This window comes from Lepisma saccharinum, chromosome 2, assembly GCF_977018435.1.
Source record: "Lepisma saccharinum chromosome 2, izLepSacc3.1, whole genome shotgun sequence".
NCBI lineage: Eukaryota > Metazoa > Arthropoda > Insecta > Zygentoma > Lepismatidae > Lepisma > Lepisma saccharinum.
The window spans coordinates 145,810,857-145,832,256 of record NC_139230.1 but is presented as its reverse complement, the minus strand read 5'-3'; the positions used below and the strand labels follow the sequence as shown (position 1 = coordinate 145,832,256).

Genomic DNA, 21,400 nt, shown 5'->3' with positions numbered 1-21,400 from the left:
CCCACTCCCCCAACCACATCACCTCCCTGGATGTGGATGTGCACATCAAGGAAGGACGTCTGAAAACCTCAATCTAAATAAAACCCACCAACCACATGCAATACCTACACTTCTCCAGCTCCCATCTGTTTCACACCAAGAAAGACATCCCATTCTCCCTGTCCCTCAGGGGACAGTGCCTTAACATAACACTTATCCACCTCCCGCCAGAATTATAACCTCCGCCTACACCAAGCCCTGGTCAACCGTGGATATCCCTCCACCCTGGTCACCAAACAAATATCCTGAGCTGCCTCACACACCACCACCAAGAAACCTGCCACCAACACACCTGCACTCATCACCCAATATCACCCCCACCTCAACAAAATCAGGCACACGCTAAGCTCTCTTCTCCCCATTCTCCACAATGATCCTGAAACCAGAAACATCTTTCCCAACAAGCCCAGAGTGGTTTTCAATCTCCTTCCTCCACAACCTCCAAAACATCCTGGTGCACAACACTCCTTCAACACACAACCAACATCCCCCTGTCTACAAATGCAATTGTCCTAGGTGCAAAACCCCCATTCTCATCACCTCTCACGCCCTCCAGGTGCACAGGGCCACTGGCAAATTCACCCTCCACCCCAAAGGAACCTGCCACACCTCAAACCTGATTTTCATCCTCACCTGCAACATCTGTGGTGACTTTTACCTGAGGGAAACATCAAATGCTCTCAACCTCAGAATCAATAACCACCACTCCTCCACCCACAACCTGGACTTCACTGTCGCCATCCACACCAACCACCACAATATCCCTTTCAATGACTGCTTCCTGGTATCGATCATTCATCTCTTACCCCAATCAGCCAACACCTTAATTCACAAAAAATGGGAGATGGTCTACATATCAGCCATGAGTGCAACCACACCGCCTGGCCTGAACAAGGCCACCCAGTAACTTCCCCACCACACCCTGATCTCAACCCCAACCCATCTCACCACCTCCACCCAATCTTCCCTCTGCCCCCACATCATCCCCTCATCCTCATTCGATGAGCCTGGTGACAGAACAGTGTTTTTTCCATACTTCTACTTCTTCGATCAAGACCTGGCAACTCTGCAGGTTTCCAACTTCTGGTTCCATCTTTTTTTTTCAACTGAAGATGCAGCTCGTGTCTGCGAAATTTGACTATTTCTACTGTCTGGTGAGTGATTCCTTTCTCCTTCTTTGCTTTTTATTTAGCCCTTTTGGCCCTTCTTTCTTTTATCCATATATACATATACAGGGTATATAAAACAACTTCAACAATGCTTTGGTGCTGGTAGATATCATAAAAACAAGTAACTTTTCCTTATAAACTTTACTTCTATCCTGTATGTATGCAACCCAACACAGCAAACTACCGCTCTGACATAACTTCCAGGAGTGTGTGGCAGGGTTGCCACTAGTGTCACTTTGCAGTCTTACTTGAGCAAAATACAAAATAATAATGATACTTGTGATGTTGTAAGAAGTATTTACAGTACTTACAAACTTACCAAGGCAAAGGATTTCAAATAAGTAAGGAATTAAATTCAAGAATGTTTATTATAGAAAGTCTCCATCGTGTTTAGACTGTCATGCAATATGAATAATCCCAAGAGAGACTTTCAACAGATATTGATGAAATAGACGAACGAGCGAATGTTAACATAATATTTACATTATTATTATTACATTCCTTATTGGAGAAAAAGGAATTGTTTCCAGCAATTTGTCGGCACACAACTTTCTCAATTCGTAAATAATGAAGACTTGAAGCCATATGCTATTATACAGGGTTCAGCAGCATTCAACTACCATTTTAAACATGAAATAAATAACTCCCTAATCATGCAAACTGTGTATTGTTAATGAAAAATGAATCAGAAAGGCTTGCCATTACATACCCCAGTAGTTACACAACAATCAGTATCCGTTTGTCTGGTCACTTTTTAAAAATCACGTCAGGTAGATGTTGTCCGTTGCGATTGTAACACTCGCAGACTCTGCGATTGAGGGATTCCATTATACACATAAGCATATCTCCCGAAATTGCATGCACTTCTTCCTGAATTCTTCGTTTTAATGTGGCGATGTCTGGTGCTCGTGTTGAAAATACCTTGTTCTTCAAAAATCCCCAAAGAAAGTAATCACACACAGATATATCTGGTGAGCTGGAAGTCTAGTTAATGTTTCCAAATCGGGAGATCACACGGTTTCCGAAAACACTCCACAAAGTAGCCATTGACTGGCGAGCTGTGTGTGCTGTAGCTCAATCTTGCTGCATGTAGACCCTGGCAAGATCAACATTTAACTGCCGAAAACGTGGAAGCATGAAGTTTTCCAGCATATGCACGTATTGCTCTGAGGTTACTGTGGTTACAGTACTGCCATGCTCATCCTCGAAGAAATACGGCCCTACGATCCCGAAAGTTGGGATGCCACACCACACTGTAACTCTCTCACTGCAGAGGGGCTTTTGATGCAACTGTTGTGGATTTTGATCACTCCAATATCACATGTTTTGTTTGTTCACAGCACCACACAACTCAAAATGAGCTTCATCAGACATCATCAAATTGCGCAACAAATTCCTCTCTTGGTTTTGTAACCGCACAAAGCCTACACAGAACTGTTTCCTTAACTCACAATCACATGCTGACAATTCCTGAACAACCTGTATCTTGTATGGGTGGTAATGGAGATGGTCATGATAAATATGCCACACCGATTGCACTGACATTAGCAGAGAAGCGACAAGCTTCTTCGCAGACCATCTTGGACTCTGGTCAATAGATCGTCTTACCCTCTCAATGTTTTCAGGGGTTTGTACAGTTCTTTCACTTCGACCGGGTTTACTGTCAGTTGCACAAGCGGTTTGTCTAAACTTATCAATCCATTTCTTTATTATGTGTCGATCAGGAACATGACCATGACGGCCTACTCGAAAATGTTGCCTGAATTTCCTCGGTGTAACTAGGACACTTTCAGTATTTTTGAAATATGTTTCCACAGTAAATGCACGGTGAGCTGCTGACCAACGCTCAATCTTGAAACAACTGGCACGGTGAATGCAATCCTCATTGGAGGACCGGCAGAGATACCAACCTTGGAATATGGTAGTTGAACACTGCCCAACCCTGTACATAAATACAATGCGTAAAATTTGTGATGTAAATATTGGAATTACTGTCCCGAGCTTCTCCGGCAAGAAGTCAAGGAATCAAGGAAACCAATCCTCTATCACCCTATATAGGGGATAGACTGGGGTACCTGAAAGCACAGGCTTTTAACCATGGCACTGGCCAGAGGGTTTGAGGGGAGGGGGAGTAAACACAGAAGTCTTCCAGTTCCCTTTCCACAGCAGCCTCTACATGAAACTTGGCTGGTGGTTATAAAGCCCACTAGATTAAGCTCCTTCCAGTGTGCTGGGCGATCATACATAGGGGTGAGAAGCGCGTGGAAAAAAAGTGTTGCATGTGAACTGTGGCTTCGAAAAGACAATTAATATTGCAATTTAAAAATAATTAATATTTGAGATCATTGATCTATCACTGCTAGACTCGCAGCTCCTCAGTGCATGTCACTATGTACATTCCATTGTTCATGGGACATCATCAGGATCATAAAATTAACCAAGGTAGTACTTGGAACACATACATTGATTATTTTTTTTTCAACTTCAGTGTTATTACAGCATTTTTCCTTTAAGTGCTTTGTGTCATTTTCATTTAAACATTGTTTTGGCATTTACATGTACATTTTAGTATGTCTATTAATTACAAAATATTTCTTCTCAATTCTAGGCGAGTTTGAATTTGATTCACCATATTGGGATGATATTAGTGACTCAGCAAAGGATTTTATCCGTCAACTCATGTGTGTGGATGTGGAGAAAAGATACACTTGTAGACAAGCCCTTGCTCATCCCTGGTAAGTATAATATTTTACAGGAACTTTTATTTTTGCTATTAACTTAATTTACAGTTTTCCCCATGTACATGATAACATAGAGGTATTTATGTCATTACAATTACCCTGTTCCAAATACAGGATCCAGTTTCCAGGACCTAGGTATTTTAGGATCCAGGTCTGGCCATACCTACTTTTCACAACTGTGCATGTGGGAGGAAATAAAAATTTCCTTTGTAGCTGCTCCTGTTACTTTTATTGATTGTTTACAGTTTCTTCTTTTTTTCCTTAAAGAGCTTACATAGAGCCAGGTTGAGTAGCAATGGTCAACAACAAATTTTTGGGGCACATGGGTGAGAATTATTTTTCCTGTCACAGCTTAAGGGATATCTCTGTGAGAGATAGGGTGCACGGCTATAGATCGACCACAAGGAAAAAAACCTTGGGGCGAAAAGTCCCCGTGCAGCTTTCCCTTCTTCCCTCCACCTCGGGCCATAAGGAAGCATGGTCCACTCTCCCCCTCCCCTACTTGCGGGGGTACGGTGCACAGGTGCTGCGGGTCTGCACAGGTTGTTTTGCTCGTGGTTCCACTATAGTATATGACTAACAGAGGGGTGCCAATCCCTCCCAAAGTCAAGGGCACATCCCTCCTCAAATCACCTCATGTGTCCCCCCAAATTGTCATAATTCCCATAAAGTATTTAATTACGATAGCGTGTGTACTGAAAGTAAGTTTTTTTGTTTTTTTTGCTGAACACTATACTTGATCTGCCCCTCCCCTTTAAACAGGTGTTCCTATCCACACCAAGACTGTGGATGCATTATCTCTCAAAATAGTTTGGATGAATATGTAATAATTTATTTTTATTTGAGTACAATAGCTTGTTAAACTGTCAATATTTTTTTCATTGTACAAATTTTCAAAAAAACTGAAAGCTAGCAGTCTCAAACGTCAAGAATTAAATTACATAAATATGCATTTAAACAGTGTTTGTGGGTGAAGAAGATTTTAAAAACCAACAATTTGAGTATTTAACACAAATTTTTACACAACTTGAGATAGAAAATTCAATCTGGGCAAACCAAGTAATGGGCTGCAGTTGCTGTTAACCAAAATGGGCTTGTTCATGTGTTTCATGAGACATATACATAACCCTAGTTAGAAATTCCTAAGGCTGGGGTGAAAATATAATAAGGTACCTCAAGAGAACTCACTCCCTCTGCTTGGGGCAATTATAATTATTTTAATAATCCACAGCAATGATTAAATGGATTTTATCTTAAGTGCAAATTTCACTTGCTAAAGTAATACTACGCTGTGACATTAAGTTAGAAATGCAAATTTTGACATTATTTATTTTTCTGTGTGCCTCTCCGATGGTGTAGTGGGTAGCGTCATCGCCTTGTAATAAAGGACTCCCAGGTTTGATACCCAGTGGGGCACATTGTGGTTTGGATCCCACATTAAAGTATGTCCAGTCCCAATTAGCCTTACTGTGCATAAAGTGGACTTAAAACACAAACTCAATCAATCAGTTATTTATTTTTCTGTTTATTGGTTTTATTGGTACACTTCATACAACTATTACAGCATACAGGGAATCAATAATACAATATTATTGCTAATAGATTTACATCATCAAAATGATGCACCTGCTTTAAATTAAGCAGTAAGCATTATATTATAAGAACTGGTATTATTAATCAATATCGAGAATATATTTTTGTGTGTTGTAATTCAACTACAGAATAATTCTTCACAATTATCTCATCAAAATGTGGAACACACATTTTTGTAACGTATTGCTGCAAGCGAAGCAAGCAAAAACTTTTTACATCAATTTCTTAGCAGGCTTGCAAGAATATTAATTTGATGAGGTGTCAGTATTTTCGTAAGATCCCGCCATACATATATAATGTTCGAACACTCTTCCCACTACAGAAATCCCTTGACTATCTAAGATTTTACACTTTATCAAGAGCTTCATACCTCCCCTCCCCTCAAATTTAATATTCAATAGTCCCACCAAAATGTTAAACTTACTCTTGATATTGATGGGTAGATATAAGCCCCTCCGAAGAAAATAATTCTTAGTACCCACACCAGTTTTCCGGCAACAGTTTCAGATGCAATATTAATACACAAGAGTTGTATATCCCCCCAAATTTAATGCCCAGTCTCCCCTAACCAAAATTGTCGGCATAATCTAAGATTTAACACTAATATTCAAGAGTTAGATATTGTGCCCTCCAATGTTTCATCCTTGATCACCCACCAGAATCCATGTGTCGATTTAAGACCTAACATTTAAGAGTTGGATATCCCCCCTCCGATATTACATGTTACAATTCCCGTAGCAATTTAGAAATTGCTATTTATAGAACAGCAATGATTAGTTGATAATGTAATTTAACTTGTGTCCAATGCTGTACTGTTCACCTCAAATTTCCACCACAAACACCCCCCCCCAAAAAAAGTATGGTGTCCAGAAACCCACCTGAGTACACCCCTGCCTCCCTTTCTTCATCTAGTGGGTTATATATGGTGCACTTAAGGGGGGGAGGGACAATTTCCCCTAGGTCTTTCTCGCTGCGGCAGCTGCCGATCACTGTTGCAAACTCCATCTGGCTCTGTCGTGCACTCGTTTGGCTGTGAACTGTGGCACCTGCCCCTGCCCCCCTATGATGCCACCACTGGCTCCGGCCCACAAAGACCAACATTTGCCATGAGTGTGCATTTTGCACGTGATGTGATATTGTTATATTGGCTGGGCCACTTGCCCCCTCTTACCTCCCCAGCTACTTTTTTATAGTGCCGTGGCTAAGGTGGCTGGGAATCCTTTACTTTCGATTTCATATGAGCATCAGTGGATTATTAAGATGCGTAATGCTGCCAAATCTAGGCGGTGAAAATTAAGAATAAATTGCACTCACTTTAAAGCTAATGGTAATAGCAGCACCCCCACCCCTCTGACACCTAAAATTATCCTAGGAGGCACTTTATGCAGCCTTCGTTAATCTAGCTCCTTGAAAGTCACCTTTAGCTCAATTAATGGTGAAGTGAAATTGAGCTCTTTTATGCACATCAGGTTTGGCAACACTGCCAGGATGGCCGTAGGAGGCAAGGATAAATGCATTACACTTATGGGACCATTATTTTATTCATTCTCTCAGGAACATGAAACATCTAATGACGTAGAAAAGTACATGGACGGAAAAAGGACACGTTGAACTATGTCATAGTAGGAAAAGTCGAAACTGCCATTTGATTAGCCATAACTTGAAGTGGATTTCCCATAAGGAATACATGGGATTCTGTAAATACTTATTAATCATATTTTTCAAACATCGTGTCTAGCATACTAATCAACTTGAAAAACAGTTTCCACTTACAAAATGGAGAGAAATTCACTCTCTCTTGCATACTAATACCTTTTTTAAATAGCAATGCCCAATCCGACGATATTAAAATAAATGCACAACTGGTGTGTAATTGTCCCTCTTCGTCTTATTCGTCTTATGGTGTAAAGTTTTTTACATTTATTTTAGAAAAATATATAAATGTTAAATATCAAATTATTTTTAGGAAAAAATCTCCCCCCCCCCCCATAAAAAATATCGATGGCACAGTCTACACCATAATCTCACCCTGTGGGCACCCCTGGGCTAACAGAACCAAGAATAATACAAAAATAGCTTCATTTGTCTCCGTTAAAATTGGTGACAAACCAGTATGTTGTTTCATAAATATTATGTTCAGTAGAGTAAATTCTGAGACACTGTCATGGTGTTGTTTTGTTAGTCTGTGACTTGGAGGAATAAAAAACAAGATAGCAACTGAATCCTACTCCTTGGTGAAGAGCAAGCTATTTATTGCAGAGAGCTGTTTTAACATGGTAGATTTGATACTGGTGAGGTGTCAGTTTCTTTTATGGGGAAAGAAAGGGAAACACAGTGGATAAGGGGACTGCAGCTTTTTAAAATAAACCTTCACAAATTGCAAGGGAAAGACAAATTAAGTGGTTATTGATCCCATAAGTGCTGATGTGGGATTGCTGGTAACTCCCATCAGGCACCTCCCCGGCTGGCAGATAGTTGAAGGCCCAGTAGATATGGTGTATCAGGGAAATAAAATATCTGGGGAAGAAAACCTCAGTAGCAAATTACCTGGTCCTCCAGGTTGGGGGTTGCTCATGGGGCTGGTAACTTCATAGTGTAAAATTGATTTTATTGAGAAGCCACAAGAAGTAAGAGCTGGACTGTCTAACTGGAATCAACCTGGAAGCCATAGAAAGGCAAACTATTTTGAGGATTGCATTGAGAGAGGGAGCTCTAAATGTTTTAGAAGACAAACTGACGAAATTAAATGTTGGTAGAGGGGCCTGTCTTAAAGTTGGCTATTCGCAGCTGACCCTCAAGATCTGTGTTGCCACGTTAATGATTTCTGGACTTTGAAATATTGTAGGGTGTTCAGATAATTTTTGAAGAAGTGTACCTACTCATTCAGTGCAATCATAACATTTAAATTTTAAGATACTAGTATATCTGATAATCTTCCTACTTTTACTGTGATGGAATGCTAGTTTTTGATTAAGCTTTTTTTTCTTTTTCTTTGATAAAGTATGTCTTATAACCTTATTATTATTATTATTACAAATAAGTCTGAGGTTTGTTTCCTAGTGAGGATACATAGCATGGTTTAGATTCTGTCTTGAAACATAAGTACAGTTCTGTTTAGCTTCTATACATATATAATAATTCATAAGAAAATTAATGTAATAATTCACAATGTTGATATCTTGTGAAAATACTTTCGTTGCTTTTCATACAAAATATATTCGATAATGAAATTTTTTTCTTGTGCTTTTAGGATCTCAGGAAATGCTGCCAGTAACAAGAATATCCATGGCACTGTATCAGAGCAACTGAAGAAGAACTTTGCAAAATCTAGATGGAAGGTTAGTTTTTCTAAGTTTTGACTTCCTTTTACAATTTTTACTCTGAATTTAAATGAAATTATTATTTTCTTTCTGTTGTAAAATTATAATTAAGAAGCTGAAATTCATTTAAACTTAATGTAGTATTAATTCAGTGTTGCCAGTGAAGAACATCACTATAAATTTACTCCCTAATTCAGGGTGGCTACTCACCGGGAATTGCTTGAATTTCGGGAATTATGCGTGGATTATTGGGTCTGGGAATTATGCATGAATTCTATGTAATTTTTCCTCTGTAGACATGAAAAATAGAAAATTTTATTAATCCAAATGAATTCATACATTTACAAATGCTCAGAGCCAAGTTTTTCACAGTTTAGCTTTTTTTTAAATCAAAGACTGAAAATAAAAGAAAGGTGCGTGGAAAATAAAACAGTGTATTTTAAATTGTTTGGGTTATAGGTAGAATGTAAAGAGTAGAAGGAAATGCATAAGTGGATGATAGTCACTTAGTCACACAATGAGACTTAAAGACTTGGAAAAGGAAAAAAAAAATCCTGCGTAAGGAAGAGTAAACAAAGTTTATTCATAGAATGTGCTGCTTTCTAAATAAGAAAGAAGTACCAGTTCTGCTCCTTCAGCATAAATAGTGCTGAAACTTTATTCCAGTTCCCATATTTGGTAAACTTGTGTACACCATAGCAAATTCTATCTTCACTTATTGTGACCTTCAAAGGTCCTTGATTTTTTTATATTTTAAACCTTTTCTTGAAGAATAAGTGTTAGGAAGATGTTTTCAGATAATTTTCTTAACTGCAGAACAATCTATTTCCTGAATAATATATGACGAAATATAGCCTATAATGTAATGAATGGAGGGAGGTCATAGGTTCTGTTTTCTACACAATGTTGGGTCTTTTGCCACAGTATCATTTCATTATATTATATTTGAAATTGATAAATTTGTAACTGGTAAAAAGGAATATTTTTTAAAGGAGTGTGTGTGTCTAACTTGTATTATGTGAGTGCAATAAATAATAATAAATATAACAACATTTTGTAAAGGATATTTAACATGAAAGTCATTCAGACATATGTTCCAACATAACTTGTCTCAAAATCGTTGAATATAGTCTAGCATTATTACCTTTAACTCAACCCCTACATCATGAACACCCATCAGTATCATCTCTGATAACCTGACAGTATCAATATGCAGTGCAAAAGTTAATAAATATGTGATTGATTCCTCTATATAACATTCCAGAACACTTGTATGCAAATTATAAAATTAAAACATGGGCCTTCCCAGTGGTTTAGTGGTAACATGCTCTGCTTGTAATCAAGGAGTACCAGGTTCGATCCCTGGTGGAGGCATATTGCACAATAGTTCAGATTCCACTTATCACTTCCAATTATCTAAACATAAACTGTATTTAAAGCACACACTGACAAAATTAAACATGCAGCACTTTTTTGTATATAAAAGTACAAAAAATGAGAGAAAATTAAATGTTATCTTGTGTTAAAACTCAAGGCACTATCCAGTTTAAAATTAGTGTGATCAAAAAATATACAATTCTAGTTGTTATAAAAATAGGTTTAGTGAGAGAGTTCTGGGTTTCATGCTCTGTATGAAGATATTCTAACAACAAGGAGTGAGGAGTCTTTCTGCAAGATGTGAATTGAAAGCAAGACAAGGTTTGAAAATAACATAAATTGATGGATAAAATGATAAAGGAAGATAAATATATTTTAACTGTTTAAAGATGGGACAGCTTTTGCTAACATGTGGGATGCATTACTAGAATGTAGCGCCTCTCCTCATACAGTTATATTTTAAACTTTTATAGCCAAGTTTCAGTAACCCCGTACCATACCGTACCACAGAAATTAGACAATGAAACAGCGGTGAAGTTTTAGGTTTTTTTGAGTATGTGAACGGCTTTCCATACAGGGATGTGACAGTGATCCAGAAACACTGCGGTCACTTATGAATATCTCTGTGTGGCAAGTGGGTGTGTTTGGGTGTGTATGTGTTTTGGGTGTTAGAGAGATTGGTGGTTGTATGTTGAAACAATGAGGAATTAAGTTCCTGTAGAATTTTAACAATGGGATTTGTGTGAATTGTGAAGTGGATATAAAATCTGTTTAATTTCTATTCATTCCTGCCATTGATACTATTGCATATACACATTGCAGTACATATCAAACAAATGAGTGGGGAGGCAGAGGGGGTGGGAATATCTTTTGGGGAGGGGGCAGTTACAATTAATATATCCCTAAGCACTACACAAGAATGCAAATTTCAGCTAAAAGATTGTTTGTTTACCTAATTTATCATGTTTGCTGGGAGTGAGGGAGGGGTTAATGAGAGTGACTACTCCAACCTCTCTCTCTGGCACCATCACTGACAAGATATCAAACATACAAAATAAGAGATAAATATGAAGGGGGTTGAAATTTATTGTTCCAGAAATTTTTATTACAATCCAAGTTAGGAAGATAATTACATGTAATGTAAGTAAATCTTAAATTGGAACATAGCTCACATGACTTAAGAAGCAGCTCTAAAGCCAGGAAAGTGTGAAAGAATAAAAAAAAATAATACACTGCTGGACAATTGCTAAAGAACAAAAACATATTGGGATGCAATGTTCGCAGGCATTTGTCCAGATACACTAGAACACCATGTAGAAGTGTACACATGACACCAAATTTATTGACACAGTATAACTGGGAGTCCACACCATGGAAAGAAATAGGACCAGAACTAACAGAGCTTGAAGGAATGGTGACATGAAGAAGTAATGACGCTATGAATGTCAGCATCTGGTCCAATCAATAAGGTGTGTGACCACCTTGGACAGAAATGCACTGTGTGCATCTCTGGGGCATACTCTTCACAGGGCTGTTCAGAACTTCCATCAGTATATTGTCCCATTCATCCATTAATGCAGTTTTCAGTTTCTGGAGAGTTCGGGGTGGTGGTTTCCTCTGCGCAACACGTCTTCCAAGAGCATCCCAGGCATGTTCTATAAAATTGAGGTCTGGCGAATTTTCATGCTGTGCCATTCGCTTGATGTCCTTCCTCTCCAGTATCTCCGCAATGAGAGCTTCTGTGGGAACAGGCTTTGTCATCCATGAAAAGAAAGTTGGGACCTATTGCACCATGGAAAAGATTATCATATCCCTCCACAATCTCTGTACCATACCAGTCTCACGTTACCGACTCGGCTGCGAAGATATGCAGTGGTGTTCTTGCATTAGGCCATGACACTATGACCACTTTACGTGTCACATTCACGTATGTTTTGTGGATGGTAATGGCTTCCCCACCAGCTGGTGAGCAGAATCGCTTGTCACACTGAACCTGGACTCATCTGAGAACATCACCTTGGACCAGTCCCTTTGACCCCACTCATGATGTTCCATACACCACTGTAATCTGGCATGGCAGTAGGTGGGAGATAATGGAACACACTTCACTGGCTTCCGAGTATATAAGCTGACACTATGCAGTTGCCATGAAATGGTATTAGGGGATACATGGGTGCCTGAAGCACTTGCAAGATACATAGAAATCTGTACAGGAGTTGTGGTTCGATTCCTTCTTGCCAATTGCGCTACATACCAATCCTATCGGACTGTTGTACTCCTTCCTCAACCTCCACCATGCACACACTCGACTGTTCCTCTGGTTACAGCGGCTTTCTTTAGTCGGGAAATCACACTTTTGAACACACTCATCTCACATGCAACTTCGGTGACACTTTGACCTGTTTCAAGCCTACCAACTGCCCTTCCATGATCATAATCACTGAGATGACACCTTTCAGCCATCCTTCCACAGCAGCTTCACTTTACACGACAGGATTTATGTGTAACTGCTCATCACTTAACTTTTTTGCTCACTACCACTTTCGACTGTCTCCCTCGGTCCATGCCAACAGACTGACTTCAGCTGGGTTTCCCAGTAACATACGCTCCAATAGCACTGTTGTTTCTTCCACAGGTAAAGACTACTTCCTAGTGCCGTCTACTTGTAGTGGTATGCAGGTACACAGCCGCTGCACAGAGATGTCTGCAGAACTTCTGCTGTTCCCTAGCAATTGTCCAGCAGTGCATTTTGTGTGTGCCTTTTAATTCCTTTTACATCTTAAGCAAGATGCTAGAGAATTAGTTTAGTGAAGACATGATGCTATAATTTGGAGAAGTAGAAACATAAATAATACATATTGGTGGTAGGTTTGGTATTAAAATATAGGAGGTAATTAATAAATACATTGGAAAAAATGCTGCATTTGTGTGTGTGTGTGTGTGTGTGTGTGTGTATGTGTAAGAGAGAGAGAGAAAGCAGGTTTGAGACAGGTAGATGTGAGTGAAAGTATACATGTTTGCACGTTCAGTCAATATGGTACATTTCTCATAGAATGGTTATTCTGAATTTATTTTGTTTTGTAATCAATGGCTTGCTTAATTTTGTACCTGCTGTGGAATTACATAAAGCCTAAAAGGGTGGATTTCCAATGTTTGTGACATGAAAGATTTTCAGTTAAAATTGATTCAGGGCAGAAATAGTGACATGCAAACATATTTGTAAGCTATCAGGCCTAATGTGCAACAGGCCTAACAAAAATATAGGTGGATGTTGCATCAACTGGTATTTTTCTAGTGGACTTATGAGGCTCACCAGCTGTGTTGGAACAAATAAGCAGGCTTCCCCAATAGCATAGTGACTGATGTTGTCAGTTTTTAATGAAAGGGTCATGCATTCTATTTTCCATTGTATCAGACTCTGCTTTAAACTTTAAGTCCAGTATGAGCATAAAGTGGACTTAAACATTTCCTGGGAGAGCTGTCAGGAAAAATCCACAAGTTCCACATACTTCAGTGCTGACAGATCAAAATACTGGTCGCTTGCTGAGTGCTAAGCTATAGTGGTAGCATCTGGCAATGTAAACAGTGTTATCAAACTTTAGAATTTATTCACATAAATTTGGGATAACATTTCCTTTCATAATTAAATCCCTGAAAGACAATAATTTATCTGTGTGTTATGGATTGGGAAACAAGGATTCAAATATATGTGCTTACTGATTTTTTATGGCTGCATTTTGATGTGCCATGGAGGAAATGAAACTTTAGAAATATATTAATCTCCATCTCTAATGCTTCATTCAAATAAATGTTTAAACCTATGATGCATTTCTTGAGCATAAGGCAAACGTTTCCCATGTAGAAATTTAAATGGAAAAATGCAAGCTAGCCCTGGTTTCGCATTCATTTTTGCTTCTGCTGTTTTACCTGCGTGGAATATCTGTCAGTGATACTGCAACAGAATCTGTTGCCTTTGAAATATTGATGATGTTAACAGGGCACTTATCTCCCAACATGGAGCTCTGTATCACCTTACAATTTATTACACACAGGAGATAAACTTAGTGGAAATTTAAATGAAAAATGCAAGTTTGACCATTTTGTGCTTTTGCTCTACCAAGTGAAAAATCTGACAAAACCAGGCCTGACTCTGTAGCTCGGTTTAGAACAATGACATGGTATTCCCGAGACCCAGGTTCAAGAATTGGTTGAAGTTGCATTTTGCACTTATATTTCTATGTAGTGCATGTCCTGTGTATGCCAAATTAAAAGGAAATGTTTTCTGCTTCTACTCTTGATGGACTACATTGAGATTGAAAGTTTGTTTGGGCATTGTGTGATTTTAGAATCTAACAGTTGGTAGCAGTGACAGTGTAACCTGCAGATTTCAATTATGCATGTACATATTGTGAGGGATATCATTATTTTCAGAAAGCAATATCGGGTTTCAGAAGTGAAAACTCTGTTCAATGTACATGTAGTATGATTAGGTGAAACACATGCACTTGCATTGCTCTGGAGACATCTTCTCTAAAATATAACACTCGTGGCCCTGTAATCTCAAGAGAATATTAAACACATTACTTTGTAAGGAAACAAGAAATTCAATTATTACTTACTATAGTGTTTTTCATATTATATTGGAATGTAAAAACCAGATTAGGAAATATGCGCGTGTTCTCAAGATGACTAGAAAAACTTTCACCAAAAAGTCAGTACAAATATACCATACTTCATGGCTTAAAATAACAATAAATAATTTGCACTCGAAGGGTAATGGCACAATGTTATATGCAAGTCAATGTGTGAAAGCTTATTTAATTTGTCACACACATCAGTGACAACAAATTCATGGCTTATTTATATGTATGCTACATGCGGATTTTCTTTCAGAAGAAAGGATAGAATGAAAGTTTGATATTCAGAGATGACTGTGGTTTCTCCCATTGGAACTAGTACAGTCTGCATTTCAGGATCCCTAATAAACTGACTTGTCTTCATGTTCTATTCACAGCAATTAATGCACGCAATAGCTATGGTACACAAGATGCAGAGATTAGCTCTTAATAATTCTAGTAGCATGGATGTTGATGAGACCCATAAGTGTACAACTATCCAAGAAGAAGCAGAGATAGAAGAAGAAGGTATTCATGTGTCATATGTTGTGAGACGCTGAAGCAATGTTTGTTCCCTAGGATGTGCATTAGAAACTGTGTGCATTACCCTGATTGCTGGTGAAAGAATGATGTGGGACTTAAAAGTGTTGAGATCACCCAGCTTCTTACTGTTGCATTTGTGTTTCATGTACTTTTATATTCAAAGAAGTACAAATTTTTAGCATTTTATGACAATCAAGTCAAGATGAACACACATTTCTGGTAACTTGAAATTAGGGTCCAATCTTGATATGCTATCAGGTGATGTTAGCAGTGCAATTGCAGAGAGCTACCAAGCTAATGCTTTTAACAATCCACATGTATTGTGACAGTTGTATATTGCATGATGATCAGAAGCATGTGTGTCAGGTTTAGTTGAGTTCTGGGTAAGAGGAGAAAATTCCTGTCACTCTGAAGTACTTTTACTTTCCAGCTACATGACAACAAATGTGCAATATGTAGTCTGTCTATAAAGAAACCAAATTTTTCTCATCAGAAAAATATTTATAATGCCTGCAACCTTTTCACCCTATCTCAGTGACTGAGCACAATAAGTGATTAACTTGTGATCTCACCACTGAAGTTTTCAGGTTCAAGTCCTGGCTTGGGTGTTCATTTGCGAGTGTCACACGGTGGTATAGTCAGTGGGGCATCTAACTGCCACGTGGGAGACCTGGGTTTGATTCCCGGGGTGGGTGATCTAATGTCAGAATTTTTGTGGCCTTGTCCCTGCATAAAGCAGATCTGGGGCTCACCCAGCCTCTAATCAATGAGTACCTGGGAGGAGAGTAAAAGTGGCCGGAGCATGATGCTGATCCCATCACCTCCAGAATGGCAGAGATCAAGAATGTGTACAATGAATGCCATTTTAATTTTATCATCCAGTAAAATGCTTTTTCTTTTTCTTTCTTTGCATATTAGCATTTATGCAACATTCATTGAGATAAAAGTTGTGTGAAATTTACAGGAATTTTCTTCGTAATATTTTTGAAGTTAAAACTTTTTCATTGATGTTATGGATGAGTGATTGTGTGTGTGTGCGTGTGTATGGGTGTGGATGTGTTCGTGTGCATGTGTGTGTGGATATGTATACATGTGTGTGAATGAATGCTTGCAAGGAATAATTGCAAGCAGCTTACATATTTTAGGTCACATAATATAGAAGCTCATTTTTTCACTTTCAACATACCATGATCCTGCTGTGTTTTAGTCAGCCCTATAGTGAATAGTAAATGCTAAATATAGAAAACCGGAACACCTTTTGCCTAGTGCCACTGACTTAGTGTTTGCTTATGCTTACATTTAAATGTATAGTCTAGGAAGTGGTGTATATATATGTGGCTTCTTGTAAGAGGAGAATAAGCAACTGCTAGATTAGAAAATTTTAATAGCAACGTATCTTTAAAATAAATGTATATACAGGGTGTTTCTAAAGTTAGTTTGCAATGCGTAGGAGGTGATTCTACAAGTTAAAATAAACACAGAAGTTCATGTGACGAAATGCCGAAAACGGCACCCATTTGGATTTATTGAAGTGGGAAAAAGTGCAAAAATTATGTTTACAAGGAAATAGTGGCACAACGGCCAACCATATGACCGCGGCGAAGGGCCTTCCACAAAGAAATGCAGCATGCTCTATTCAAAATAGCACATGGCAGATGTGTGAAGTTGATGTGCAAAGGATTCCCCAAAGGAAGCGAATGGGTCTGTTGAAGTCAAGGGGTGGAAGGGTTTTATGGAGTGATTAGCATGGGTGACCCGGGCAATGTAATGTGGGTGATGTTTTTGGTCACGATGTTGTGTTGTCAATATTTGTATGTACCCACATGCAGAAAGGCCGAAGCATGACCTTGACTTTGGCATTTCCCGCTAGGGGCGCTAACACAGTAGTTTTCTTTTGGCAGGAAAGCACCAGTTGCTGCCATTCATGCTTCACGTACTGCGATATCAGCATCACCATGCATCAGGTTACCATCACATGTTTGCAGTTTAATACATACAAGTGGAAGGATGTGAACTTGGCGAATTGGGCAAATCTCACAATAGGCACTGCTAGGTGTTTCGATAGGCATGGCCCATCATGTACAGTGCACTAGTTTCGTCGTCTACGGGTCGGCAGATATCCAGCAATAGGGATGGCTGCGTACACTGCAGAGGAGCTGGCAGACATGCATCTCATTTATGGCGAGACATGAAGTAATATCCATGCAGCACGGCGTTTGTATGGAAAATGTTTTCCAAATAGGAGGCTGCTATCGCACACCTTCTTTCAAAGAGTGCATACTCGACTTCAGGAAACAGGATCAGTGCTACCAACCCATCGAGAAATTGGAAGACCACGATGTTTGCGCACAGATCAGTTTGTGGATGTGATGTTAAATGCTGTCAGGGATCGTCCTGACACCAGTACGCATGCTATAGCCAATGCTCACAACACCTCCCATGTTAATGTATGGTGTGTCCTGTCCGAAGAGGGGATGTACCCTTTCAAACTCCAAAAGGTACAAGACCTTTTACCTCAGGACTTTGGCCCACATGTTGTGTTTTGCCAATGGTTTTTGCATCAGATGGGAACTATCCTGAATTTGACGGACAGGGTGTTGTGGATCGATGAAGCAAGGTTCACCAAAACTGGCATGTTCAATAGTAAAAACAGTCACATTTAAGGTTTTGCAAACCCACATGCAATTCTTGTGGCACACCATCAGCACAGGTTTGCGGTTAATGTGTGGTGTGGGATAGTGCATGACCATTTGATTGGGCCATACATTTCCCCTGTTCACCTGTGTGGTGGCACATATCATGCATTTCTTCGTGAAGTTTTGCCTGAACTGTTGGGGGACATGCCCTTGGCACTGAGGCAAGGACTATAGTTCCAACACAATGGTGCACCACCACATTTCGATCAAAATGTGCATCACTTCCTTATTGGCTTGTTCCACAATCGGTGTATTGGTAGGGGTGGGCCTGGCCTGTGCCATGGCCAGCAAGATCGCCGGACATCACTCCCCTGGACTTCTTTCTATAGGGAGAGATAAAATGCCTCATATACACCTGTCGTGTCAGCCAAGGATCTTGTTGCACACATTAATGTCACCACAGCGACGATAGCAGACACCGCCGTGGCGTTTGCTTGCACTAGACAATTGTTGATTCAGTGGTGTCCATCTCTGTGTGGAAGTTAATGGCAGACAGTTTTAAACTCGTCTGTGATGTGGTTCCCTCGGCACCTCCACTATGCACACAGTGAACATGTCGACACATTTGCAACCTAGCGCAGCACCACCACCATCTTTGTTTTTCTACGTAATGGTGATATCCACTATGGATATTTACTTTCTTCTTGGTTGTCAGTCTCCACATATCACTTTCCATTGATAACACATCTCGCTAAACCCTTCCCTACCCCCATGACTTCAACAAACCCATTCGCTTCCCTTGCGCATCAACGTCACACATCTGCCATGTACTTTTTTTAAATAGAGCATGCCACATTTGTTTGTGGAATGCCCTTCGCCGCGGTCATATGGTTGGCCGTTGTGCCACTATTTCCTTGTAAGCATAATTTTCGCACTTTTTCTCACTTCAATAAATCCGAATGGGTGCCGTTTTCGGCATTTCGTCACATGAACTTCTGTGTTTATTTTCACTTGTAGAATCACCTCCTACGCGTTGGAAACAAACCTTAGAAACACCCTCTATAAGTGATACCATGGTGGTGTACCTAGAAAACCATTAATATTAGGGAGCTCTTGGATGAAGGTTTTAGTTTTGGTACTGAACTCCATATTAAAGCATAAGTGAATTCTCAAACAATATAGTATTTTCTTGGTAAGTTCTGTCTTCAATTTTAGTTTTGTTAAGGAGATTTATTTCATATTAAATAACAAGCACTAACAAGCAGAAGGTGTCACCTATAAGCCTACCACAACCAAGGCCTATCTTTTTGTTTATTTCATGTCAACTGATATCACATAATAAAAAAAAATAGTAATAATAATTCTTGGTAGCTTTTGAAATTTTCAGTTCCACATGAATTGGCTATTTTTAAATGGACTGAAATATCTTTTATTTTTTGTTTATTTTAATATTGAAAAATTAAACAAGTAAACTTGGCAATGAAATAAAATGTTTGATAATGCACATATATACACGCAAAAGTAGTACATCTTAAATTTAGTGTTGCAAATTCAGAAAAAAATAGTCAACAGAATGAAAATCTTCCTTTCAGAGAAATGATAATGCCTTGCTAGTCTCAAATATATATATGCACTATAATAACCAAGAACTTTTATGAGTAGGGAAGGCTAAATTTAAAATGGGATAATAATGAGGAGAAATTAAGAGAGATTCTCTTCATAAACTAGATCATTTTGTATGACACAATCTCCAGCTTCTATGGCAGATTATAATATATATAACAATAAACCATGGCATAACTGCCCGTGAGGTCCAGTCCCTACATACAGACGTCTACCTCACTCCCACTTGATCATCCAACCAGTTACGGGGTGACATGTGGTCAGCACGACAAATCCCTAATCATTGTTGCAGGTTTTCTATGACTGGGTTACGCTACTCGTTCGTAACTACTTAATGGTTGTTGGGTACCGCTCCCATACACAGCCTGAAATCTCAGGAGTATTCCCCCAGGATACTTGAACCTACACACGTCCCGTAGCTAGAGCTGAAAGCTTGTGCCTTAGACTGTGCAACCAAGGTGCGGGACTCTATGGTAGATTGGTTAGTGTAATTTGCTTAGAGGCCAAGGGTCCTATCAAATTTTCAGTTAGTTATGGACATTTTGTTTGTGCTGTCATCTATTTGATCAGTTCAACATTCATCCTCATTATTGCAAAGTGGTGTTGGGAAGAAGTTTAAAAAAAATAACAGAGGTTTTTTTTTTTGTTTAAATGGAAATTCAATGAAACAGTTCGTAACACAATGTGATACAGCTTAACAATCTATAGAAACTCAATTCCGTAAGTACTTTCTCCTGTAAAAATGAAGAAATTCATTTGTGAGAGATCGCACAGTTTCTAAAATTTGTTAATCTTGTGTAATCATGTAATCTCATTTTTTTCTAAATTGTGGTAATTTCTTGCATGAAATTTTATTGTAAATGTGTGTTGGACCGTAGCTATTGCAAGCTTGAGAGGATAGGCACAAATAATATTTAAAAATTTTTTGCTTTCTTATTTGGTCATCTTCAAGAGAAGAGGTGAGAATATTGGGGTGAAGGTTCACATGGATTGATTGCAATGTGAGAGAACTTTTGGAATATTACAGCTCTTTAAAAAGCTACACTTGGTGTTCAACCTGAACCAAAGAATTAGAAAACTGATTAATTTAGCATTGTGCCATACATCTTGACCTACTTGTTTCATTCCCTTGACAAAAATTGTGTTCAAAGTCAAACGTACTATGTTGGGGTACTAATCAGAGCTAATGAGATTTACCCTTATATGACTCTGTCTGTCTATTCATATCAAAGAATGCTAAAGTTAGAGAGATACATTTGCTGAACTGAAAGATCATCCAAATAAATCTATCCATAGAAGTCTAACAATCAATATGGACTTGAAAATCCTATGTAATTTTTAAGATCTTGCAAATAATGACATCCCTAGTGATGAAATATACTGTGAAGTGACCATCGTTTTTGCGAAATATTACCGAATTTGATAAGAAACATGCTGGGTGTTTGCATTGCACAGTTGTGTTGGAAGATATAGATGTCAGGTAGCATTTTTTCCCCCCACCAATCTCATTATCATAGTTCTCAGTTAGATCAAATTTGTAAGACCTCCTGCACATTTTCTGACCTCACCTACTCTGCTTTTCTATTGCTAACCAGGTCACACAAGCATTCATTTGCTAATTGAGTGTTTCATTTTTCATGTTGTCCAAAATTTCCCCTTCCCAGCCTGATGGTGCATCAGAAGGTACCTCGAAAATTTTAAATGGGGGGAAAAGGGGTCAAGTGACACCTTGTTGGATAAGTC

General features: G+C 38.8%; 1 protein-coding gene across 4 annotated transcripts in view; it reads left to right on the top strand.

Annotated features, from left to right (window-relative positions):
* The window catches only part of CaMKI (Calcium/calmodulin-dependent protein kinase I), a 687,397-nt gene that overhangs the window by 654,939 nt on the left and 11,058 nt on the right, over positions 1–21,400 (top strand). For 2 of the 4 annotated variants that reach the window (XM_083117581.1, XM_083117579.1), the window contains 3 exons: positions 3,817–3,943; positions 8,793–8,880; positions 15,254–15,383. In XM_083117581.1, coding sequence (XP_082973707.1) covers positions 3,817–3,943; positions 8,793–8,880; positions 15,254–15,383 — 345 coding nt within the window. The remainder of the gene's footprint in view (positions 1–3,816; positions 3,944–8,792; positions 8,881–15,253; positions 15,384–21,400) is intronic. The other 2 variants (XM_083117582.1, XM_083117580.1) reach the window with 1 other exon arrangement.